This window comes from Ostrinia nubilalis, chromosome 5 (genome assembly GCF_963855985.1).
Source record: "Ostrinia nubilalis chromosome 5, ilOstNubi1.1, whole genome shotgun sequence".
Taxonomy (NCBI): domain Eukaryota; kingdom Metazoa; phylum Arthropoda; class Insecta; order Lepidoptera; family Crambidae; genus Ostrinia; species Ostrinia nubilalis.
Genome location: NC_087092.1, coordinates 11,069,786 through 11,097,469, shown reverse-complemented (window position 1 = coordinate 11,097,469; position 27,684 = coordinate 11,069,786). Strand labels below are relative to the sequence as shown.

At 38.9% G+C, this 27,684-nt stretch overlaps 1 protein-coding gene across 1 annotated transcript in view; it reads right to left on the bottom strand.

Annotated features, from left to right (window-relative positions):
- LOC135071915 (partitioning defective 3 homolog) overlaps positions 1-27,312 on the bottom strand; it is a 43,372-nt gene extending 16,060 nt beyond the window's left edge. Inside the window, exons 1-18 of the mRNA XM_063965783.1 lie at positions 26,814-27,312; positions 16,604-16,807; positions 13,311-13,466; positions 12,630-12,811; positions 12,089-12,211; positions 11,824-11,915; positions 11,512-11,702; positions 10,246-10,416; positions 9,460-9,696; positions 8,660-8,835; positions 8,061-8,212; positions 6,948-7,473; positions 6,286-6,449; positions 5,670-5,792; positions 5,450-5,570; positions 4,893-5,042; positions 4,238-4,352; positions 3,216-3,283 (exon numbers count right to left, since the gene is read on the bottom strand). Of these exons, the coding sequence (XP_063821853.1) occupies positions 3,216-3,283; positions 4,238-4,352; positions 4,893-5,042; positions 5,450-5,570; positions 5,670-5,792; positions 6,286-6,449; positions 6,948-7,473; positions 8,061-8,212; positions 8,660-8,835; positions 9,460-9,696; positions 10,246-10,416; positions 11,512-11,702; positions 11,824-11,915; positions 12,089-12,211; positions 12,630-12,811; positions 13,311-13,466; positions 16,604-16,807; positions 26,814-26,936 (3,074 nt within the window). The 5' untranslated portion in view covers positions 26,937-27,312. The remainder of the gene's footprint in view (positions 1-3,215; positions 3,284-4,237; positions 4,353-4,892; positions 5,043-5,449; positions 5,571-5,669; positions 5,793-6,285; positions 6,450-6,947; positions 7,474-8,060; positions 8,213-8,659; positions 8,836-9,459; positions 9,697-10,245; positions 10,417-11,511; positions 11,703-11,823; positions 11,916-12,088; positions 12,212-12,629; positions 12,812-13,310; positions 13,467-16,603; positions 16,808-26,813) is intronic.
- Between the last annotated feature and the right edge of the window lie 372 nt (positions 27,313-27,684).

Here is a 27,684-nt window from a genome sequence, read left to right as displayed (position 1 = left end):
ATCTACAATAAAAAGACCTACTTCTAAGTTGTGTGTATTACCCACTGATGGTGATTAATGTTAAGTTCATTGTTAAGTTTAGTTTGTTAATATTTTATTGTTAAGTTTTGTCACCGTGAACCAAACTGTAGGTCACAGTGGGCGGATTTCCTAAATTTTATTTGTTTGTTGAAGTACATTTCTCACTAAATGTCCTTGGTGGGCGGAAATGTTAACGTTTATACTTTATTCTGATACATTTATAATATTAAGTTCAAAACGACGTCACTAGATGGCGCTGTACTACTTTACATCGCGATGATGAAGTATTTTTCTGAGTCTACAAGGACGCATACGTTTGTAATGTAGTTATTAAGATTCTCAATAGATGGCGTTGTAGTACTTTAGAACGCGGTATTAAAGTATTTTACTGTTCCTATAAGGTCTAACCCGTGTATTATGTATGTAGATCAATCTATAGATCAATATAGTTCAATAGCCCAAGTACTACGGTGGTTTTATTTACACACCTATAGTATTAGTGCTAAGTGCAAACTAGATCAGCCAGAAGTGCGACTTTTAACACGAAGTGAGAAAAGAAAAGAGAAGTTTAATATTACTATGACAAACTGAATTTATATGGTTAAAACCGCGAGAAAAAGCAAGCACGTAATAATAATGAATAATTCATTATTACCAATTTTAAAAATAAAGCATTTACTTTAACCCTTTTTTCCATTCTTCAGGGTGTGGTTTTGTAAAACAACGCTCATCTCAGAGGTGGAAGTAGGTATACACGACACTGATGCCAAAAAAAAAATTCATGAAAAAAACAGTCCCCCCGCTCTCTCGGGGTGGGCGGCCGCATGTGCTCGATGGTGTAGCGGGGTACGCGGGGGTGGTGCGGGCGGTAGGAAGCGCCGTCTCGAAAGTTTAAAGAGACTTTTGAACGAGGCTCTTTAGTAATAAAGTAATAAGTTAAAATTTTATTTATATTTTTCTTGCAATAAACTTTCATGTGTACTATCACTCCAGAGATGGGCGTTGTTTTACAAAACCACACCCTGTATACATGGGTAGAACGCAGCCGTAGGAAACTGCTCGTGTATATTTTGTAATACTCTTCATAAATCTGCGACTACAGTACAAAGTATACACGAATTTTGCGTACTGAATACAGTCGTGTTTAATTTGTATTGTGGATGCTCGCTTCTCCGTTTCAAACTATACTACACCACTTACACTTGACAAGAGTGTTAAAAAAGCAAGAAATAAGTAAAATTTTATAAAAAAAAATAAAACCGACTCCAAAAAACCTACACTAAAAAGAAGAAAAATAATTACTAATTACCTTATTACTATTCATTAGGACGAATTAATATTTATGTAGGTATACCATGATTGATACTTCTGGAGTCGGTGCCAAGATTATGAAACATGTAAAGTTTGCCTGCACCGACTCCAAAAGTATCTATCAATCATGGTATACCTACATAAATATTAATTCGTCCTAATGAATAGTAATAAGGTAATTAGTAATTATTTTTCTACTTTTTAGTGTAGGTTTTTTGGAGTCGGTTTTATTTTTTTTTATAAAATTTTACTTATTTCTTGCTTTTTAGTTAACTAATTATTACCTTGATGTTACCACTGAAGGTAGGCAGTACATTAAGACCATATTCTTCATGTCTAGTGTAAAATAATATTCCCTACAAAATACAGGTTACCATAATAGGAAACCTAAAAAGACCTTAAACCGTCAGCCCACCTTAAAAACATGAAAGAATACAACTGTTGGTCTATTTGTACTTATAATATTTAAAGAATTATCCTACAACTCCTAAGCATTAAGGAGTTGTACCTACCATGACCGGTTCATCGTGATGAGATGATGAATATCTGATGTAAACACTTGAATAACTTTAGAAACTATACTTATCTATAAAATTAAAAGAATTATCCTCCAACTTCTAAGCATTAAGGAGTTTTACCTTCTATCATCAGCTCATCAATATGAAATGATGATTTCCAGGAGCAAATACTTGAAAAACTTAAGAAAAAGTTTGAAAAACGATATACGTGCCTATAAAATTTTAGGGTTGCACTCGATTTCCCTAGGATCCCATTATCAGATCCTGACTTGGTGACAATGGGACCACCTCAGAAGTGTACCCTATCGAACAAAAAAAGAATTTTGAAAATCGGTCCACAATTGACGGAGTAATCGGTGAACATACATAGAAAAAAAGAAAACATACATACAGTCGAACATATAACCTCCTCCTTTTTTGAAGTCGGTTAAAAAGTTAGTTTGATACTTATTCAGTAAAATATGGAATTACATTTCAGAGTATTTTTATTTCTTATTACTTAAATATATTTTAACGAATCAATATAAAACTAGATTTTTAACACTCTTGCGGCTAAGTGGTTTTTCAAAATAAACTGATTAGGTAGGATTAAATAAATAAATTGATAACATTTTTATTTAGAGTAGTAGGTACGCGGTATTTGCGTAACTGCTCATACAGTTTGAAAGAGTTTAGTAAAAAAAAGTTATTTCCAAACTATACTCGATTAGTTTCACACCCTTGCGTTCTGGCCATGTATAGAATGGAAAGACGCTACATTAACAGCCTATTTGAATTGAACGTCTAGGAAAAATACTATTTTACGAAACTTTTTTAACGCCTTTGCTCATCAGAAGAATCAATATTCGTTAGGATTTTTACTGTGTAAGAATTTTCGCAGCAATAGCAACAAAAAATCAAATCCTTCCTTTTTCCTAATTAAAGTATTATAAACTCACGTTTTGTTTAGCAAAATTAGTGAAATACGTGTTTTTACTCTGTATTGAGTCTCTTTTGTCTCTACTCTGTAAAGTAGTTTGTGTGCGATCGTGTTAGTTCGTTGCGCCACCGCTATCTCGGCTAGCAAATGGTAATTTTTCGTCGGCGCTGCACCCCCTTAAATAAAATCAATTTTCGAGTCCATAATGAAAGCAAAATTCAAAATAACTCTTATAAGCTACTTAGTCATAAATAAAGTTACACTTTCTTATAAAATATTATATGAATAAAATACAAATTGAAATGCTAACTCAAGAAGACCCAGCCCACTCAAAGACGCTTTTAGTTCTTCCACGAACTCAAATTCAATAGAAACGATCTTGGAAATTAATTCAATTTTCATGTACTTAAGTACGAGTAGGTAAGTGTTTATTGAGTTATACTTACTTGAGGTTTTGTTGTATTTCTTCGTAGTTTACATAGTGTCCTGTTGGTCCCCACGCGCTGTCCAAGGCCTATTGAAATAAAATAATGTTGTTGATTTATCTATTCACAAGCTAATTTGCGAAACGTGAGACGGTGATAAGGAGTTATGCAAAGTCATTGGTCAAATAGAAAGTGGATGGTACGATGGATAATCTCTTTAGTACGTGCCCTAGTATTTTCGATTTATTAAAATCGCGAATTGTAGATAAAACTTACAGTGTGGCAACGCTTTGAGTTTCTCATCCGTATAATTCAAATATTTAATGACCGTATTTTTGGCAAAATAGTAGGTATTCAAGGAATACTTATACATAATTATTTTTAAGTAACGTGATTTTATAGAGACAGAGTGCAACGGATAAAGGACGAAGCACAGTCATCCACCCGGAAACGGTTACGGATCGTAACCGTATCAACTTGAGGCGGTCAGTGTACCTACCATGAGTTTACGTTAAGTGTGCTCGCTAGCGAGTAAGTACGTCAAAAATCTCTATGAAGATTTTGTTTCTTGAAAGTAACCGCTAGGGGCGCTGCACAATATGTCATACAATTAATGTCATTTTTTTACGCAGTCGCTAGCGAGCACACCTAACGTAAACTCATGGTAAGCACACAGTATTCTTTGTATGATACTTCGTACTGCAACGCACACTTATCCGCACTCTCGTCCGCTACCGCCTCGCGGTTGACAGCGCGGCGAAAGGCGATACAGTGTTGATCCCTTTCCGGGTTGATAAGTGTGCAATGACTTAAGGTCTTTGGAACATAATGAAATAAATAAGTAAATAAATGAACTAAAAATGTACTAAAAGGAACTAAAAGGTACTAAAAGGTACTAAAGGGTACTAAAAGGTACTAAAAGGTACTAAAAGATACTAAAAGGTACCAAAATGTACTAAAAAAGTACTAAATTGTACTAAAAAATCATCAAAATGTACACCAAAAAGAAATGAAAGTAAAAGTAGCTAAATGCACATGCGTACCTGCTGCTGCTGCGTGGGCGCGGTGCGGGCGGGCGGCGCGCGGTAGGGCGGCGCGGCGGCGCGGCGCTCCGACTTGCGCTCGCTGCTGCTCTGCCGCGAGTGCTGCGGCTCCGGTCTGTGGACACACTAGAAATCAAGCCTGGCCCCAATAGATTTTCCAGATGAGCAAAAATTTATTAGACTGGCATCAGGCCACAGCTTTTTGAAAATCATAGCAAAACTATACTAAATTCATAAAGCCATTACCACCGCGCGCCGGCTAACTCGCTGGCATGGCGGGGTAAGTGGCCCGCCAAGGAAAATTAACATCTTCCGAACAAATTAACATCTTTCGAACAAGTGATAAGGGCAAGTATATTCGTTGTAAAAACATGATGTTTTGCGAATGAAATAGATCCCAAGGCTGATATGCATTGCGAATGCTGGAGCTTTGGTCGGAGTGAACACCAAAGATAATATGACAGTTTTATTAACATAGAATAGTAATGATTGTAGTATAAAACAGAATAAACTCCTAATGGCTTTACAAAATTAATAGTATCATGAAAGGACTCGATCCCGATGTTTATATAAAAACATCCTATATAATATCTCTACATCTAACACCAGTGAGCATCTACGAGTAAACCAAACTAAGCGAAACAACAAAAATTACCTCTGGTGCGGCGGGTTGTTCTCATCCAGCCGCTCGTCTATCCGGTTGTGTCTCTCCAGCGCCTCCCGGGATAAAGATTTCTCCGACGACCGCCCCGGCTGGGAGCGTCCGTACACTTCTGTCTCTGTTTTTTTATGGGGCTTGCCGATCCTGATAAAGGAATTAATATTAGTCACCATTTTAAAATTTTTACAAACTCATCGGTTTGTCCTTTTGAGAGTTATCTACGAGCTATGTACGGCATAGGTACAGCATTTACCTATATGACCCTTTCATTAATTGTAATATCTAAATTAGTTCGCATTCGATGTCTGCCGCGTGTACTCATACCATTACCTTTACCAAAATAAAACCAATCTAGACTAAATACCATTTTATCCTCAGTTAATTTGTTTGATTCACTCCGGACAAATTTGGTCCTTCGAGCCGGATAAAATAAAGCATATAACAGACACACACAAAAACTCAACTAACAACAAATAAAAGAGTCTGGGTGTTTCAAATAACAATAAAATACATTTGCAACGCGTATGTAGATGAGATTAAGTTGCGCTTACCTGAACATAGTTGAGAGTGACTTGAGTAAAGATGGCTTTTTATGTGATAGTGACGACTGCTGTGGTGAGCCTCGGACCATTCCTTCGGGACCATTGTCATCTGTTAGCCAATGTTTTAACGCTGCAAAGAAAATAGGTATCAATTTAAGTAGGTAGGTACTTCCAAAGAAAATAGACGTTATAACGTAGACGATAGGGTTCATTTTTATAAGGTACTTACGTGGGTGCGCTCGCGCATAAATTGGTTCATTGCGTGGATGCCTTTGGTTCTCTTGTATAGCTGTTTGTAACGATTCTAAACTGGACGACTTGCGCATTCCCAGCGACGGGCCTACTTGTAATGCTGCAACAAAAAAAGAATATTGATAGGATTTTTAATATGGCAAAACTAATGATGTCACGTTACACGTCAGCTGACCTAGCACTTCTCTTCATAGCTGTCAGGTGCTGGACACAAAACCAGAAAATCATTTTCTTTTGCAAACTTACGTTAGCCTGGTATACTTTTGAAGATTTTTTTAGACTGACTATGCTGAGCCAGCTTCGCCGGGCAATAAATAATTGAAGGGGGCTCTTAACATTTTGAAGGCGAAAAGCGCTGCGTGAGGCGTCCACTCACAAGGTGGATCAACGACCTCATAGGTAGCAGAAGGTGGATAGATGCAGGCCGCTACCAACCGGCCAATATGGTAAATCATTGGGGAAGCTATGCTCCAGTGGACGTGCTGTGGCTGAAAAGTTGATTTTGAAGGTTTAGAGAGAGGGATAAGGAGAGAGACGAGGATTAAGGAGAGAAAGGGTTCGTGTGAGAGAGAGTTAGGTGCAAATCCACTCACAGTTGACGGCCTTGATCTCCTTGATCTTCTTGTAGGTGCCGGTCTGCTTGGCGTCCATGGCAGCGTGGCGCTTCTCCGACATGGAGCGGCGGCCCACGGCGTCTCGGCTGAAACCCGCGCCGCATTCGCTGCCGGACTCGCCGCCATTGCCGCCTGTGCTGCCCCTGGTACATAAGGATTAACTGTTACTCTAAGTACTAATGTGATAGAGCAAATATTTTAAATCCAGGTGAAGTTTTCTTCCACCTTTGGCTTGATCATCACTTGCTATCAGGTGAGATGCAATCTAAGAGCTTTGTACTCCGATGAAAGTAAAAAAAAAAAGAAATAAACGAGATTAACAGGTTCCAGTATGAACTGTAACGCCTGTGAAGGCTGAATCTACGTGAACACCAATAGAGTCTCAACCAGTAAAGGTGTGTGGCCCAACTAATAACTGTGAACAGCACAGTAGGACTAACTGTCATTGTCCCGCAACGTCGGACCATGGGACCTGGCTTGTCACACTCTAGGACTAAGCATGTGAAAAATGCTAAGATTCTAGGATTAAAAGAAAAAAGCATTAGAAATTATTGTGCTATAACCATAGGCTTGGCATCTTATTTGCCTAAAATTTGCAATAAGTAAAAAAATTGTAAAAAAAACTAATAAAATAAAATTACCTTGTCGTCGTCCCATAGTCTTCTTCTATGATGACATTATGGTGCGCAGGCGGCGATCTAGACATGTGCACGTGTCCTAGATTCGGCCTATAATGGTGGCCGTGTCCATTCGTGACCGGAGCATCCTGACCCGTCGCCATATAATAGCTTTCGTTCCTAAGTCCCGTCAGTCTATCTATCACAGGGTTCCACCCATCTAGTCTGCTCCATTCAAAGCTGTCTCTTTTATTATCGTGTGGGATTTCTTTGTCTCTTTCTAGATACCCTTTGCTGTCATCAGACTGGTTGGAGACCCAGCTATTATTATTATTTATGGTGACTATAGAAGCATGTTTCTTGCTGCCTCTGCCATCATGACTGTCGAAGCCTTCCTTCTGATTACTGTTGTAGGTGTCGTTAGCTTTGCAGTCTTTGTCTGAGGTGTTGTAGATGACGGTGTTGAACTGGCTGTTTTCGTTGGAGTTGGTGGTGTCATTGCCATTGGGAGGGGTGTCGTCCTTCCACCTGGCCAGGCTGTCCATGCTGTCTGTTGGCGAACAATTTTAAGGTTAGTTTTGGCTGAATCTTTTATAAAGCAGGTTAAGTGGTGGGACCCCTCATTTTCTCTGTGTTGCCGAAATTGTGCAACCATCAAGAACTGCTGACAACCAACAAGAACCACAAACGACAAGCTCAACTAAACATTTTTTTTTTTTGTAAACTCAACCCTATTATAACTACATAAGACCCCACAGTGTTTAGCTTGTTGATCTGGCGTCTGTTCCTACATCACACATATTTTTCTTGATAAATAAGGACGGTCTTTTAGGACCGTAACAGAAGATGCCAATGTTACTACTTGTGTACTGTAGTCATCTGATGGAAACTATTTTAAATTAGTACTGCATCTTTCGGAAGAGATAACTATCAAGAGCAGTCTGTTTATAGTACTTAGTTAGGATATAATTTTTCTTCCTTCACACTACTGTAGATTGTATTTGCACCTTTTGGGTGACATTAATGTCAATAACAGTCTGTGTAGGTATGTAAGTAGGTAGGATATCAAGATAACTATCAAAATAAGTGTTACATAGTAGGCATATAAAATTATGTTGGAAGTCTTTAGTCACTTACCAGTTCGGCGAGCGATTGAGAGTGATATGCTGCCTCGAACGTGCGGCCGCGAGTGTATTAACGCCCGCCGAAGGGTCTCCATCGCTTCAGCATTCGACTGCCCCACCAGGGATACCCCATTTACACTTAATAGCTGGTCGTTTGTGTGTAACCTGGGAATCAGAACAATTACATTGGTTATTATTGGGTTTTGACTGGGAGAAAATCATTACACGCCCCTGAATTTCACATAGGTACGACTATCTACGACGACTACTGATGTTCACATAGTACCGAGGTACTGGTTTCATATCCGCTGAGTTGCACATGTCAAATGGCATATGACGCCGATCAAACGCCGTGTCATATGCCAGTTGACATGGGCAACTCAGCTACTGGGGGAAGCGTACTGCATAAAAATAGCAATAGTAACAAATATTTTTTTTAGTCTAAAGCACGCTGATACCCAGCCCCGCTTTTTCGGAGCCTATTCTGAATACCTAACACATAAAGATAGACTCTATAACACTAATTTGTCGGCTTTAAGAATAGCCTGTTTTATGTAGACCTAGCTCCTGGAAAAATATTACTCCTGGAAAAGGATACCTTCTGATACTAACCTCCCATCTCTAGACGCAGCACCACCATGCAGTACTGACTTGATGAAGATGCCGAGATCCTGAGGGTCGGGGCCCACCGTCACCTTGCCCTTCACGCTGATGCCAAGACCAGCCTTTTCGGAGTCATGCACTGGGACATCCAGCCTCAAGACTAGCCTGTTCCGAGGACCTAGCACCTGGAAGAGAGTATAGCATTTAGTTAGGTTGGCAGAAACCAACGTTATAGTAGCCGTATGCCTGATGCAAGAATGGCTCAAGAATGCAACTGATTATCATCATCATGAGGATTTTATTCTCCACTGTAGGCGCACCTCTCAAGTTAGAGAAAGCCACAAAAGTAATTGGCCTACACTCTCCACGTTTGCTACTTGCTTTGGGGAGACCTGATGTTCTGATATCCACGGAAAGAGTTAGAGTATTCCTATTCTACTCTGCCAAAACCACATTGCTTATCTAACTCAACCGGCATTTAGAAAATAGTCAAATTTGAGAAGACCCAGGATTATCTTGAAATCCACAACCAATTTCATCGGAAGAAATAATCTGGCCAGGTGGGGATTCTTGCATGGCTTGAGCATGGAGTGCAGGTGCGGTTTTGTTCCCCAGTCGATGAAGCACCTGATGTCATGCCCTGAGTGCCCAAGCAACTGCACTCAGGAGGATTTGATGAGTGCTACTGACAACGCCACTCTTGTGGCGGAGTTTTGGGCTGACACTGTGTAGGTTTGTTGTCGACGCGAAAAGAAGAAGAAGAAGATCGGAAGAAAAATAATTTAAAAGTACTTGGCACTTCCACTTACCGAATTGCTCGACGAATTCAAAGTGTCCTGTATCGCGTTATCGTTCTCCTTCAGCAGATCGTCCTTCGACGAGCTCTTCGGTATCCGGCCCCGCATGGAGCTGTTGTTCTGGTTGATGGCATTCACTATGCTGGACACGCGCCCGTTTTCCGATTTCACCTCTATTGAGTTCACGGTGTTGGGAGAACCGATCGCTTTTTCTATGTACTTCTGTGGGCTCTGCTGGGGTTCTACCCTCTGAAACAGGAAAAATATGTATTTAGAAATTGATCAAATTTAAGGGTTGTTTTATAAATAGATTGACGCACAAGTTTTTCTTGGACTACTTTGAACTAGATATTTCAATACTATTCCTAAGGATGGAACGAAAAGAGATGATGTAGAATATCCAGCAATGAACCGAGATTTATTTCGTACGTGTCTAGTAAAACCTATGGCTGGTTTAACCTGGACGAGACACAATGACTTTCACATTGTTTTCTGTAATCCCGGCACACGATCGGTGAATAATAGACTTTGGGATGTTGTGGGAAGTAGTTGTAAATGAGCCAATGACTGAATAGAATGCTACGCGAGTCCGGCAATGAGACCATGTTCATTGACACCAGTCTCTTACCGTTGGTATTATGTATGTTTGAAACGAGTCCATAACTTTGTTGGTAGTTCCGTGCTAAATGTCGATTTTATCAGAAGTGGCTACAGCATTAGGAACATTAGAAAAAGTAACTTAATATGTCCAGCTGTGTGGCCTTCTGGAAGTGGTGTAAACAGTGACTAGTTAATTACCTGTGTCCGATGAGGCGCGCTTCTCTCAACAACAATCTCAACGGTAGAGTCGGTGGGCGTTGTTCTCAGCAATGAAACCACTTGCTGCTGTGTTAATCCCGCTACTGAGACCTTGTTCACTGAGACCAGTCGATCACCAGCTCGTAATCTGCCGTCTGTTACTGCGGCTCCCTGAAAGTAAAAAGGTCAATGAATGAATTAGTTAACGTGGATGTGGCAGTAAACCTAGAGAGAGATGGCTTGACCATTTGGAAGGAGAAGAACCCTGGACTACCTGGTCAAACAAGGTCAACGTTTGTCACACGCTGGATTGTCTGGGCCTAAAATAACGTTTGCAACTCCTTCGTTGAAGATGGAGGAATCTGGGGCTTATGCCCAACAGGGGGTAACAACTAATATCCTGTAGGTACATGACATAGTATGAAAAGCAATGGGAACCATTTAATAAACTGCACTGTGCTTTTAGCACCAGTTCACCTAACCAACCTTAGGCAGGATAGTCTTGATGTAGATGGGACAGTGTCCCCCGGTGGGGTTGTCCCGCGTGGTGATGGTGAAGCCGAGCCCCTTCTCTCCCTTGACCAGCGCGACTGAGACCGTCTGCATGGCGCCTGATGAGTGCTGGGACTGAAGCCCACATACCTTAGGCAGGATAGTCTTGATGTAGATGGGACAGTGTCCCCCGGTGGGGTTGTCCCGCGTGGTGATGGTGAAGCCGAGCCCCTTCTCTCCCTTGACCAGCGCGACTGTGACCGTCTGCATGGCGCCTGATGAGTGCTGGGACTGAAGCCCACATACCTTAGGCAGGATAGTCTTGATGTAGATGGGACAGTGTCCCCCGGTGGGGTTGTCCCGCGTGGTGATGGTGAAGCCGAGCCCCTTCTCTCCCTTGACCAGCGCGACTGAGACCGTCTGCATGGCGCCTGATGAGTGCTGGGACTGAAGCCCACATACCTTAGGCAGGATAGTCTTGATGTAGATGGGACAGTGTCCCCCGGTGGGGTTGTCCCGCGTGGTGATGGTGAAGCCGAGCCCCTTCTCTCCCTTGACCAGCGCGACTGAGACCGTCTGCATGGCGCCTGATGAGTGCTGGGACTGAAGCCCACATACCTTAGGCAGGATAGTCTTGATGTAGATGGGACAGTGTCCCCCGGTGGGGTTGTCCCGCGTGGTGATGGTGAAGCCGAGCCCCTTCTCTCCCTTGACCAGCGCGACTGAGACCGTCTGCATGGCACTTGATGAGTGCTGGGACTGAAGCCCACATACCTTAGGCAGGATAGTCTTGATGTAGATGGGACAGTGTCCCCCGGTGGGGTTGTCCCGCGTGGTGATGGTGAATCCGAGCCCCTTCTCTCCCTTGACAAGCGCGACTGTGACCGTCTGCATGGCGCCTGATGAATGCTTGCTGGGACTGACCGGGACTTCCATGCCCGATATGGCGCGCTCGCTGCTGCCCACTGAAGGAAATAAATCAATCGTTACTAGGGGAAGGCATTAAATCTTCTTTCTAAAAATTTTATGTGCCTAAAACACTGTTGCGTCATAGATGATATTCTTAGAACTAGAACTAGAACATACCTTCAGGTAAGAGATCTAGTGGACGTTCTTGCACAGGATGCACGCTCGCTACATTGTTGACACCGGTCACCCATCGAAGCATGTCTTCTACCCTGGAAAATACATGTAATATACATTAGTATTAGGTAAATATAATCGAGGGTGAGGAAGATTATAGTGTATGATGAAGGTAGACAAGTCCCATAATTTATTTACTATGACTATATCTACTTTAAATGCAACTAGGTACTTCTTTTGCTTAGATGAAAAATGACTGATTGATTACCTATGGTTCTGATGATCATTGGGAGGTGTATCTTGGCCTAAAGGTTCTCTCCGTGCGTCTCTTGGAAGACTTTTGCTACCGTAAGTCTGCACTCTCTCCGCTGCGTCTAACCATACGCCACTCCTGGAATTATTACAAGTTGATGAATATAAAACATTTTTATTATTCACACCAATATGATCTATAATAAATAAATCAAACACTCATGGTCTATAATAAAGTCTGATACCACAACTTATTACAAAAGCGATCCTCCTGGTTTCTTTTGATTAGTTTAGTTGCGGATCTAATGACAGTTTAACTTTTCCCCGGGACAAACTTGACCTACACTTGTTGGGTTTTCATTGGCGGTCGAGCTGTAGATCCTGGCTACACAGGAGTTGCAGCGGTGGGAATGAGAGGTGGGAGGAATAGTCCCGTATGCAAACATTATGGAAAATTGCGTCAGCTTTAAACTACATAGCTCTTGGTCTGCAACCAGCATTAAGCATCTGGCCCACAGGCACGTCTAAAGATTATAAAACAAAGAAGATGCTCTTACCCAGGTCCAGAGAACTGCATGGACAGCCGGTTGGATTGCCTCTGGAAGTGCTGTCCGGGCGGCGCGTGCCTGTCCGCGTCCGGCGGCCGGCCGTCCGGCAGCGGGTGCACTTTCTGCGTGATCCGGCTGCTGTCGTCGCGGCAGACCACGGCGGCTGACCAGCGCTTGGTTTGTTCTGTCGCCTGGAACGGGTAACATTCGACTTTAGATTGTGGTGGTAGTAGCTATAGTTTTAGTTAGCTAGAAGATACTAATTATGTACACTGTAGACAAAAGGGGCATTGTATGAATATCGGGTATATCTACAATATTGCAAAACAATAATAAAAAATAAATAAAAAATACCAACCGAATTGAGAACCTCCTCCTTTTGTTGAAGTCGGTTAAAAATGAAGTGCGCACAATAGGTACGTTTTTTGACTGTGTAAGTACACCATAAAAATAAATATTGATTAATGTACTCGTATGCTCACTAGCTTCACCACAAAAGTCATTGAATTCAAAATCTTTAAAGACAAAGATCTAATTCTATATTATGTAATATCGGAAATATCGACATGATGTGGCAGTTTGACCTGCTGTGTTGATGTATGAGATATTTTGATGACTGTGCCTAAGTGGCAGAGATGAAAAGGAAAGTAAGGAAAATAACTCCTAATATGAAATTATAACAAAGCTCACCGATCGCTGGGGAGGTAACGTGTCCTGGTGTAACGTGGGCTCACTCCCGCGACGGACCTGGAGGCCGTTGGCGCCGTCCTCCAGGTCCGCCTCGCCCACCTCCACGCACGAGTCTGTGTTCGGCACCCGCATACTGCCGCCGACGCCACCGCCGCCCTGGAAGTAACAAATGACCATTAATAATTATTATTATTTACGGGATTGCTAACCGATATGTCTGCCCCAGCTGAAGTGGCAATGGGCAGGGCACATAGTACGCAGAACTGACGGCCGATAGCGCAGCAAGGTTCTGGAATGGAGGCCGCGTGCCATCCACCCACAATGTGGACCGACGACATCATAAAGGTAGCAGGGAAGCGCTGGACGCAGCAACAAAAAGCTTGCATGCTGGAAAGCATTGGGGGAGGCCTATATTCAGCAGTGGACGTCCTATGGCTGAAATGATGATGATGATGATGTTAGTTACTTTTTCGAAAATAGTCTACCAGCCTCTGTGTTCCCAAAAGCATACAACCTTAACCTGTTCACTCGTGGCTTAAGGCACGAATGGACATGCTTCTGGACAAGCTAGCTCCACTATGGATCGCATCTGCTCGTCTCTGATGAGATTGTTATCAAAGAAAACTCACATTAATACAAAAAAATACAAAAGCTTTTGATATTGAGTCTTTGAATAAGTAGATTCAGCTTGGAAATTGCTAGGTGTCGTGCACGGATCACCTTCTAGGAGATCATGCAATAATATTTGAAGGAATAGCCAAAAGATGCGCCCTGATTGACTGTGGTTTGTGGTGAATGATTTGGTGAATTAGTTCGCGAGAAAACTCGATAAGTTTTAACATGACCCCGATAGTCAGGCACGCGGTTTACAATGTACCACACGCACAACTATCGGACTAAGTTAATATTAAAGCTGCTGATTTGAAATACTTCACAAAGTCAACGTCCATAAAGTTCTTCAAAAAGAATTCAAGTTCTACAAACAAAAAATTGACTCGCTTATGTGAGCAGACAAAAATGTTGTCTTCTGAGTAGGACATCGTACTTCGTCAATCGGAACAGAACTTGTTGCTAGACCGTGACAACTATACCAATATCACATTACACCAAACTCACTCAATAATATTAGATTATTTACACAGTATATTGACACGCACTGTTTCTACGTGATCTAGCTCACGATACAAAAACATAAGAATGAACTGGATGACGTGTTTATCCAATAACTACTGAGTACTGCTGTAACCTTTATGCTGAGAGGAAGTAAGGAAAAAATATTAACAATATGAAAAAAGTCTGCTGGAACTATGTCGCAGTTATAGCGGCGTGGCAGTACCTACTGGAATTTGATACAGAAGGCTCTCTCAGGTCGAGTAAAAAAGGTGCAAGTAGATAGATATGCTTTGATCTTTGTCTGTCACACACTATCTCAGGAAGTATCTTATCAACTTATGAGTACATATGACTTATCTACTTCAATGAAGGCTTTGAGGCGACGAAAAGTTTCAAAAAAAGAAATTGTTTTCGTTTTTCGATAGTCGCGATTGCAATAAATGAATTCCACACTATAGAATCCATAGTAATATCAACATTGATTTAATGCAGTTAATCATAGTCTTGCCTCCTCTCATTTTCACTCACAGCATTCGATCGCTCGCTGTGTACACCTTGAGGAGACAGTGGCTTACTGTACACCTACACTCCATTATAGCACGGTCGAGTGAGTGCGAGGTCTGTAATCCTGTTAGCCTAGTTTCAGCTCGTTATCTAGTAATACCTAGCCGCATTCGATCGAGCGACTCGGGCGCAGCCGCCATGTGTGATTTGTGACTCATTTACGCACATTTATAAACTTTGGTGCACCTAAGTTGATAGTATTGCGAGTGTTTGAAATAGGCTAATGAATAATTCGTATATTATTTTCTACTAATTATTTGCTTGATGTAGACATGATTGAACAACGTTTACAGGCACATCTTTGGGTACCTACATCAAAATTGATTTGATTATTTTTTAACAAGTGGTAAAGTAGGTTAATAAAGTTTCAGTTTAAATCTGGATAATAGGTACTTAAACACTGTAATACTAATTTTATATTCTAATAGCAATTTAGCATTCAGCTAATAAAACAGTACAGTCCTTTTTTAGAACAAACTTACTACAACAAAGTTATTGGCGCACAAATCATTAGGTCTTACTAACTACTTAGGTACTATGCTAATACAAACCTTTTGTTCATTACAACTGAATAACTACTACAATTTTATTTTTAAAAAGTTTTAAAGACTGTAATGTACTTAAGTACATAATAGGTATGTTTACCTACTTAGTACATAATATCTACTTATAACTTCACAAAACAGAATGTTCGCAAATAAAAAGAGTTACATGAACTGACCTTATTCGGCTTTTTAACGCAAGAACATCTTGAAAAACACGAGCCCATTTTGAAAACACAATTGCAATTAATTGGTGACACACTCCTCCCGTCATTTACATCGCTAAACAAGTTTTGAGTTGTATCCATTTGAAATTACAAGTTTTCTCCAGGATTAAAGAAAACACACTGAAGAAAAACAAGTCCTGACACGAATTTTTCTCAAGAAAAACTCCCGCGTAAAATTATTTTTAATTTTACCTTTTCCAGGCAATGATATCAAAAATTATACAGCCTCATAATAAAGTTTGCAAATATTTTTTTGAGGAATTACAATTCTCTTTAGAATATTATTTTAATTTATTATCTCATAATTTATCGTTAAAAAACTTTAATAGGGCTTATATAAATATTATAATTTATAAAGAAAATCTACTGAATCAAAACAAAAACGGACTGCGCCTATCTCGATGCGCCGCTCTGCCGTTTCCCGCGTAATTTTTTTTTCGCTGGCAAAGACATAAACCGACACAGCCTCATTCAGGGCGGGCTTCGTTTTGGCCAAGATTTTAATGTCTTTAAATATTCTTTTTGTTTAGTTATTTATTTCATTGTGTAAAACGAATAAAATTGGATGTAGGTATTATGACAGATAACATTTTTGTTAAGACTCTTTCACGAAAAATTAATGAACGTATTTTATTGAAATTTTACAGTAGTATTGAATAATAATTACTTAATATGTTAATTAGTTATCATGTAGAATTGAGTTATAAATTACTTATGAGTCACGTAAGTCCGTTTTTCTGCTGAATTTCACGCGAGCGAAGTCCCGGGAAAATATAGTTTATTCTTACCCAACAAAGTGGGCCTTAAATGTTCAAGAACAAGGATAAACTAAAGTTTCTAAACTTACCCTAAACATGTCAGGAGAGGCGGTGCCAGCCGACGATCCACTAGCGCCATCTGCTTGCGCTGCGCGCGGCTGCGGCGTCTGTCCGGTGCACTCCGCCGTCAGCGTCTCCCGGTCGTCCGCCACGTCCCGGACGCGGTCGTCCGGGTCTAAAATGCCACCGGAGCTCGCGCGGAGAGCCCGGACGCCGACCCATGTCTCAGGACCCTGGAATAGAGGAGATAACTCGTTAATATTTAGCCTGTTATAATGCAAAGGCGGGAGGCAGGGCTTTACCCTAAGGGGAAATTCTTTAGATTTGCATAAGCACTATGGTTAATATTTAGTAAAAAATGTATGTAGTAAAAGTGCTTTTTAAAAGTCTACTTGCAAAACATAAATGAGTATTATAATTTCTGTCATGAAATTATTCAACATCTACCCAAGCGATATGTCTCACAACATTAACTAAACTGAATGCAAAGGAAATAGAGAGGTATGTAACTAAACTAGTTTCTCATATTAAAGTGCAGCAAAATAAAACCAAGGGTTTATGTTACAAGGATTTTGCATTTATAATGTTACTTAAAAATCATGATTTTTACTTGAAAAAACGACTGCCTGATCTCAGACTTTAATTCAAGACCATTTGAAAAATAATTCTAATAATGTCAAATAAATTATCGCCACCTCTTCAGGAACTTTCTCTCTCTTTCAAGAGAGAACAAAACAGTAATTCCACGACAGTTGCAGATGAAAGTCGCACTTTCAGAGCAATTAAAACGTTGATACACCGCTGATTGCCCGCAAACCTAACGGGAAACGGCATAATATGAAATCACAAAACCTAACTGTATGACAATGTGCGAAATATTCGCATTGTTAGTAAGGTTTAGCGAATTTATATGTTTTTCTACAGACACGTTCGTATCTAAGTAGGAACGAAGTGTTCCCACGCGGTATTTACGCAGCTCGGCCTATTCACTGGCTGCCGTACAATGTCTGCGAACGTTTTGTTTGTCCGTCAGTCCTTTATCTGCCTGTCATGTCATCGAGATTCAGTTCATGTCAAAGCGTACGAGCATTTATCAGTGCGAATCTGAAAGCGATGTCAATACATCCAGGCTTTTGGGATCAACGAATAAAAGGCACAATACCTTATGCTTACAAATAAGATAAAATCACGACGCTCGTTTAGACGAGGTAAATTAAACCTGAAGTATTCATCATATAAACAAAGACTCAACGGTTAGTACTGATTGTATAAAGATCAAACGTCTTCCACCAAAATGTTCTGCGTGACTAAAAACCGTTGAAATTTTGTAATAGCACAACGAATCAACAATCGCAAGATGTAACGTCGTACCCATGTCACCGACCGGCGTTCCTTAGCAGCTGCCAGCCGAGCTAGCTTCTTGAACCTGGGCGGAGGCACAGGCTTCTCGGACACATCTGGCTCTTCCATCGTCACTGCCATTGAATCACCTCCATCGTCCACAGGTCACTGACGTCACACCACACATTGTGCTAACTCATCGATTTCACAAACTTTACACGCACAAAGTCGTGAAACGAAGGTTTGTTAAGCACACATTACCCATTGTCTTTTAGAACACTGCTTAAAAAACAAATGAAAGTCCTAAAAGCGCTTTCTTGTTTCGATTACGTCACACTGGCCACGCACAAAATTGAGAAAGAAAATGTTTGCGAAGCTTATTCTGCTCTATGATAGAGCGTATGTATTCTATTGAGTGCACGGTGTGATTGATCCGAGGCTAAGTTTGCGTCTGGTTGCATTGATTGCGATCTGGTGGAGGCAGGTTTGCAGATGAGACCTTGGCCTTCGCGCGCCACTGACCAAACACAGTCCACCACTCGCGGTCGTCACCAGATGTTAATTGTTACGCCCCATAAAAGATACTGATGAATTTATTAACTTCGATTAGAAATAAATATAATTTATTATAGAAACGTAGAGTAATAAAGGTAGGCAAGTATAAATTAAAATTTTATTATTTATTTCGTTGATTAGAAAAGAAATCAGCCAAGAAATTCTTGTGAAGTGTTTTATGCGGTCATTTCTTGACATGTTAGTTTCGACAATTGATAGTAAAACCCATTTTAAATTACGAGTAAGTCCTGCAATTATTGTAATAAAACATCTCATGTTTGTAAGAATTGGAAACGTAATAGGTACGAGCATCATAGCATAGATTGCGTGAGTGCACCTATGAGCAGAGCGTATCTAATGAATACTTGCATTTCTTACAGATTTCTTCTTATTATTGTTTCTCTGATAAAGTTTGTTCATACGTCATGCATGATATTCCCTGTGACTAGAATATGATTATGAGAGAATAGAGATTTATGAATGATGCTTCCAAACTTAAGCATCTCGTATCCATAGAATCCTTGGACGCAAAACGTTTCAATTTTGAAAATATTCAATCCACTTTAATGTTAGCTAGTACCTATCTGAGATTCAAAGACCTCAATTTTATTAATCCAGCCTAAACCCGCTTAATTAAAGCAGTATATAATTTATTCCTTTTTTAAGGTTTATCGACCAGTTGAATGGAGGATCTGCGGACATATTTAGCCGAAGCACAGCAATGTGTATTCATGAGCTATTATCTAAGTGGACTAATTTGTCGATGGCCTAACCTGGCTTCGGCGGAAATGCAGGCGTTATGGTCTGACGCGTGCGCCGAATGCTAAGCACTCACGTTGCGTCAATGTACTTGTTAGAAAAACGCTGAAAGGTTAAGAGCTGGTTTTGAAAATTGAACTGAAGTACTCAAGCGTTCAAATAAGTATTTAAGTAAAATGTAGAGTCATAAGATTTGAATTATTTTATTTTGTTGTTAGGAAAACAAACAGCATTCTATAATTTCTAAGGCCGGATTTCCACCAAGACAAAGCGGAGCAGAGTATTTTGAATAACCAAGCAGATTTCATTATTTGCACTTCTCTTCCCCGCTCCACACTGCTCCGCTGTCAAATTCTATAGACAATTTTGACAGCCTGAAACTTCTCCGCTCTGATCCGCCATGGTGGAAAACGGGCTTAAGGCTCATTTTCGAGACGAAAGCCATCATCAGGCTATCGTCGATAAATATTTGCCAAATGGTAGAACAAACATTAGTTTTTCTGTCTGGTAGATAGAGCGTTAGATTTTCCTCTTCATAACCGGCGGCTAACTTTTAAGTAAAGATTGATTGTCCACAATAAAGTCTAAGCTAGATGGTCAACCGTACATGTAACTTGCTTGCCAAACATTGCAAATTGACGTGTGAAGACCGCATTTTCTGCAAATACACCTCAAGGCGACGCAAAGTTGTTATGCAAATTCACAGTTGCAATCATAGCACTCATCAATGTTTTTACAGCTTTGTGCAATCGAATACGTACTCTTATTGATTTCGAAGAAAGTATTGTTACATACTTAATTACATAATTCGGCTAAATGTTCTTAATTTAATAAGTGACACGATCCATATTTTTACTGTTTCGTAAACTTAATGTATTAATTAGTAGAGCTCTATCAGTTTCGTATTTTATTTCGAATAGGATAAAACGCGGTCATATTTTTTTTAATTCCATCGGAACAAGTCATGCAGTTAGTTCTAATAGTGTAACAGATCAAACAAATAAAGCATGACGGTTTTCAAGCGATCACATCCGGCCGAAAACGATTCCATGATTTAAAAAATAAACCATTCAAAATTCCAACCACAGATTAAATATAATCACGAACACTAGCACTTTTTAAAAATAATAACACAGAAACCATAGAGTTCCGCGGTCTCGGAAAATCGAATCGACCGAACGCACAGTCGCGCGGCGCCGCGGTACAAATAGAACTGAAGCCGGAACGATTAGAAAGATCTCACAACAGAAATAAAACGCAAGAATTTTTTATCTATTTTTTTCACGGCATGTGACATGCAATAATTATGAATTATGTACGCCTTTGCTGGAACTGGATATTTGTATCATATTATAATTGGAATAGTTCGGAACGTACAAGTAATCATTGTTTATTATCCCGCGTGGACTGACTAATTTTAACAAAAAATGATTTTATTATATAAAAACACAAACAAAAATAAGTTCCTGGTTTTATTAATCATTTGACGAATACTTTTAATTGATCAGTAATGATAACCAACTCTCGTTAATTAAGGTTAATTAACCGGCTTGATTACAAGAATGTTTGTGCAATTTAAAACGGAGACGTCCAAAGAAGTCAAATTAAATTTTTTCATCTATTTACAGTTACGAAGATTACAATAATTTCGTCAAATCTCACATAAGACTGCGTGTGCGCAAATCAGTCACGTTATGCGTGTGCAGAACACAAGAACTTAAAATTAACATGTAGAGTGAATAACAATGCTGAATTGCTGATAGGAAGGATTGTAACACTAACCTAAATGTCTATATGAATATTTTAATTTTAGCTATTAATTGAAACTCCTAATTAGTGTATTAGAACAATCTATTTGAGTTTATAAACATACTACGAAGGTGATTTTTGTATTTAGAACACTCTATTTGAATTTATAAACTTGACAAACGACGTTTTTTATTTAAAAAAAAAGTAACTATCCTTTTTGTAACATAATGAAATTTGTGGTTATTTTCAGTAATAAATCATTAAATTACTCTTTATTTATTTGAAGCATGTTGTAATATCTTGATGTTGTTTAATAGTACATGTTAAGTAATTTACTAGGACATGTTTCACTTATAAATATCAATCAACTATTCAACATTGAATCATAAATTGTTATAATAAAACGTCAAAACATAAGTCAAAAGAAAAAAAAGTAACAGGAACCAAAGTAGGTTAAAACCCACTGAATTCTCGTACCGCGTTAAAAAGGTAGTATACCTAATTAAGTAGTGGCATAGACTTTTTCACAATTCGAAATTAGAACAAGCGAATGTGTGTAAACAGAGTAACGGTTATTGTTCAGCGCTTGCGCACCGTTAGTGCATTAAAGCGTCTACAGTGGATGGCTCTACGCCCACTCACTAGTCAATAAAGGCAATACACGAAATAACAATCAAAACCAAACACAATTTAGCATTTTTAGATGGAGTTATTTTAAAAATGCAAACAAATCCTTAGTCACATTGTTTATCACCATTTAAAAATAATGTTTATAGCGCTAGGTTTAGGATGGTGACTGAAAAAGTCTGAAATTCCTTGACTAAGTACACGTTAATATACTTTATCAGAAAATTCAGAAAACCAATATTTAAAGTAGATCAATTATCTTTACGAAGGTGACACCAACCACATTGCTATAATTATCTTCAATTGTTCTTAATTGGAAATTTAAATTGAACAGATAAGGCAGAAATGCAAACAAAATAAAATTAATTCATTTGGACAAATGTTTAACATTCGCATACCTACATAGTCGTAAATCCAGACTCTAGACGCATTTTCAAAGCGATTTTTGAAATTTTAGAAATATTTTTCAGCTAAATATTCCGAAGAACCTCTTTGCAGGGGATTGTCGGAATAAGCTATTAAAAATGTATTATTTTTCTAACACGCTGACTACTTATACATATAATCCGGATTACAGAGCGTACGATAAGCCGTACGAGTGAAACAGGTGCTGCGCGATAAACGGCCGATAATAAACACATTATATTGTATTCAGTTCCGTTTATCAATAATTTAATGTCACATTTGTTTTGAAATATTTATGTTCTATCACTTTTGATTCACAATTTTCACAAAAACATAATCTGCCTCAGATGACCACATTTTTTGCAACCTTTTCGCAAATCCAATCGATTGCTCTATCAAAAAGGAAAACTTATTTAATAACGTGGTTGGTTATCCCTCTAATGGCGCAGTTACACTATGCGGGAAATTGACCGAGACGAAACGCGAGCACGCACACCGAAGTATGAGCTACACACGGCGAAACTAAAAGTGCGTGTTTACACTATCTCGAATTCTCAATCAATTTCCGACATAGTGTAACTGCGCCATAAACATACAAAAATTTTCAGTATCTTTTTCGTATACTTTTCCTTACAATACCTAATCCAAAATATTTCTTAGGCTAATCTTGAGCAAATATTTATCTAACTATGACTATGACTCTATCGACATGAATAATAAATACCAAAGATAATACGCTAATGATTAATGGACAAGCTTAGTTCTTATTGTCTTTTCAATAAAGTGGCCTTCGAAAACACACCCAGTGTTATATTTGCACCAAGCACACAGTCGTGTAAAATATTATCACATCAAACAACTTCAACGTTGAAAATAATTGAGATTAGCAAGGTAGGTATGACGAAGTGAAATAATTCGTCAGCAAAAGGCAATGCGTCGCATTATCTATAGATATCAAGTAAAATATGCAACACATACTTCCTATATACGAAATTCCTCATTAGTAAGTAGCTTGATAAAAATACAATGAAAGACAATGAATGCTAAACCTCTTTTTACAGTCAATTGTTTACCCCACATGGAGAAAACTCTGTTACAGTTTTCTACAAAAAACACTTAATGCTTATGACGGAACTATGTATTTCACCACCTTTTCGTTACTATACTTGGAGATATCGGAAGTATTTTGTTTTAAACTAGAACAGCATAATCGAAGGCTGCTGAAAATTGCTCAATATCAAGGAAAACAAGTTGAAACAAAGGTCGACTTTTCTCTGCCACCTTGAGAATATATTATTTTCTTTTGTTGTAAGTATCTGAAATAGGACTGAATTGCTGAAATAAAAATTTTAGATTACAGCCTATGACTGACAGCTTTCCGCCCGCGGCTTCGCCCGCGTGGAATTTTGTCTGTCACAGAAAAACATTATCGCGCGCGTTGCTGTTTCAAAAACCGGAATAAAAACTATACTATGTCCTTTCCCGGGACTCAAACTATCTTTAAGCCAAATTTCATCAAAATCGCTTCAGTGATTAAGGTGTGAAAGCAAGACAGACAGACAGACAGAGTTACTTTCGCATTTATAATATTAGTAAAGATTTAAAATGCGTTTATGAATATTTATTTTTTAAAAGCTATTCACTAGTTGAAGGTGTACAAAGCCATAATATAGCAATAGTTATTGTGTACATTGCGTTGAATTCGCTATACAAACTCGGCGGAAATGCGCACGCGCTCAATGCGGATTGCGCAGAGGTCGCATAGTGGACGCAGCCTGCAATTGTGTCGCATTGTTAGCGCAACCAAAGAGTACCACAACACAACTATAGTGCATGAACAGTCAAATATAAATGGACTTTTCATCATTTAGTCTCCACTACAGATGCACGATCCTCTGGAAGGCAAAAAAGAAAACAAAGAAAAATATAGAGTAGGGGCAAAGAATTTGGTCTAAATTAACTTTCATTCTGAAAATCATTGGGAGAGAACTTTCAACAGATGACGACATCTTGTAGCTGAAATGATGATGACGATGATGAACTTTCCATGTTTAAAATCCTTTTTTACTCACAAATTTTAGTTAGGACTCTACGAATTTAGTGCATTGCTTCTAAATAATTAGGTATATCGTGCTAAACAAAATACTCTACCTAGTTATAATTAGTGCGATATTACAGCATAACATCATGCATGGCAGGCTATAATAATAATAACAACAAAATTATATTTGCATTTACAAGTGTATTGCCTCTGGTTTACATTACATTAAGGTTTTTTAACTAATTAATGCTTCAAATTGATCTACAAAGGAATGTATGCTATTTGACGTATTAATTTAATTACACTCGTAGTATCATGTTATACATAAATGATCTCTATTCTAATTAGTTTCTCGTTAAACATTATTACTAGAACATCCTAATAGTTTTTCTAATTTGGGCATTATCTGTAAGAAAAATAAGTTGTCTGCGCGGTACACTCTTGCGCAGTGCCGCTTGACTAACCAATCAAGGTCAGTTCCCATTATTTGGTATTCGATTGAAGTTCAATTTCGATTAATTACACAATTAATATTTCTTGCAAAATGTTCTCAAAACTCTATCGAATTTTACCAGTAACTTTCCAGCAAAAATAGATAGGGCATAGTGTTTTTGCACGGGTCGTAAAATTGTTCCAATAAAGACAATACGTTATGGTAATTTTGCTCAATTATTGGCGGTCAAAATGCGAAATAATTTACAAAGCGTTTCTCCCCCGGTCGGGCCTCGTGAATCGTTTCACAAGTAGGTAAACAGTAATAAACAATAATTTGTAAAGAAAATCAAATAAAATTCCAACTGATTCAAAAATATGGAGCCATTAGAAGAATGTTGTAGAGACAATGGCTGCAAATCGTAATTTATTGGAATCGTCCCAGATCGCTCTACAATAGCTCCACATTTAACCGTACCATACATGATGCGAAATTATCTACTTCCCAGTAAATTGTCAAGTATGAACGAACACCAATATCGAGGTCAGAATTAAACAAAGAATCAAGATTTTACTCGTATTAAAGTGAAAGATCGTTTGATACGTGACACGTTCTCTCAACTCTCGCGGCTCTCCTTTATTCGGTTCAATAGTGGGTTGGTAGGTACACGTAGTAGGTATAATACTCGTACTTAGTAGCTACATTATTTTCTTACATTTCATTTTATAAATTCAAGTTTCATTGTCTCTATGTTGCTTGCTAAATATTACATAGGTACCTACCTATGTATGTATTTCATTTGGGTTTGACGCAGACTGTCCCATTCCCAGTCCCATTCGCATTCGGTCCCATTTGCATTTCGTCCCATTCGAATTCAGTCCCATTCGCCTTTTGTCCCATTCGCAAAATGGTCATCGGGTTTCACATTTACAACCAGCAAAAAAACCCTCTACGACAGAGCTCTTCCAAATGTCGTAAAAGTTGTATATCATTCATCTTCCAGTAATTTCCATACAAGTACATTTATCTGGACTCGCATGACGTATGAGTCAACGGGGCGGTTCGCACGCCACCACGCGGGTTCGGTGACCTCGCGCGTGAATTGTCGACGGTATAGGAATACCATTGGCGTAATTGCGATGTACAGTCAGGTAGGTTAGAACTACTTGAAGCAATATACTTCCGTGTGTTTAGAAGGTGCTATGATTTGCGAGTCCCTCTACATTTTTGTGTCCATCTGTCTCAATTAAGTATGTATACTCTCCCATGATGTCATCAATGAGGATTAAAGACTGCAGTGCCAAGTATTAAGTTCAAAGCTCTAGGATCCAACATAATGAGCTACTATAGATAAGTAGAGCCATTGATGGTGCTGAAAACCCTAATCAATAAGCTTTAGATAGCTTTTTCATTGTGATAATGACTAAGAAGATAAATTTTAATATCTCTAGCCCTAAAGGAAGCTTTAAAAAGAGATTTACTATTTTAGAACTGTGTTAACAACGAACGGTTATTTTTGTAGATCTTTGCAATTTGATGTGCAAGAAGTATTAATATACTCAGTAGTTAAAGCCTTACAGACAGATAACTGAAGCAAAATGGTGTCCTGAACATCCTTTGAGCATGACACGTGACGTATCTTCCCTTTTAGTAATAATCTAAGGTTAAACACATAGAGCCTTAAATTCCGTATTGTTATTTATGCACCTGACTGTATTTGCTATAATGAAATGCTTTCCAACACTTTCAGATCACAAAGCCCGTGAAAGGCGCGATAACCACGCGTATCACGGGAAGTTACGTTGATCAAACAAAACAATTGACCTTTGTTATGCAACTTAACTGCAGGTTAAAATACACGTGCAGCTCTTTCCATAATCAAAAATTAAGCGTGCTGTAGATTAAAAATGTAATTTAAAGCTGATAGAAATGAAAACATATTAATAAAGATATTTCCGCATATAACTGAATCATGGAAAAGGCATTTGTTTTATACCCCAAACAGAAAACTTCTAGGGGGCAAAAGTGGGATTCCAACGAGTATTTATTATTACTACGAAATGACTAGGTCTAGCTTTTATGGAATAAAAGTCGTCGCCTCTGATTTACATTTTTGGGCATATCATATGTAAGTATACCTATTACTATACTCGTATTTAATTAAAATATTGTATCAAACTTAAATTATTCCGCGGCAAAGTTGTATGAAATAATGTCAATATTGCAAATTAAAATATAGAGCATTGTGGAGGAAATGCATTACAGGCCGCAGGGATGCCCTTTCTCTACATAATTCCCCTATTAATATTAAATTTCTAAAAACCCTTACCGTCTCATTAGGCTTAGGCAAGATGTTCCTCTGCAGCTTCTGCACAGGATACGTCTGCCTCCATCCGAACAGGCGCACCAGCTTGTCGGCTACGTCCTCGCACCGTGGAGCAGAGTCCTTCATTATTCACACTTCACTTAACAATTTTACACTCATGTTTTTATCTTTTAAATTAGTTTTTAATTTTCCAGTCCACGAAGGCACAGTTTACACGTTATAGATAGCGACGAGGACACTCCACCGAGTCAACACGTTGTGACTGCCGGTAAACATCGATACAACTTTATCACACCGCAAACACCGCTAGAAGGTCTGGCCTCAGACGAGCAAAAAGTGTAAAAAATTCGCGACCGACGCTAGCCGCGGCGGCCTCCCGTTATCGCTCCATCGTTATCTAGCTATCACCATTCCCCCCACTTAATGCACATTCACTTCTACGTACAATTCACCGGCATGCTCTATCTATGATCAAAATGCAGCAGAATCTAGCCTGACGATTTTGCGGTCGAGATTGTAAGCTATTTCCATGGCAACGGAAAAATATTAATAAGATTAAAATCCTATGATACAAGTTAAATCTTGATTTAATTTATTCTCATGCAAAGTGCCGGACTTTGAAATTGAAGTGAAGACAATAATATGCTGGGATAAAAATATTCAAACAAGAACATGTAGAAACAGTGTTTAAAAACGTTAAAAAAAGAACTTCGAACAAAACCAAATATGAATTTAGACAAAAATAAATTCACCATTGAATCAAGTACGAAAGTGAAATCTATTTGGAATGAAAGAGCCATATTAGAATAGGATACCCAAAAGTAGAAACCGCATATTTTTGTGCTGACTCTAAAGGTAAGACTGGGTCTATTCA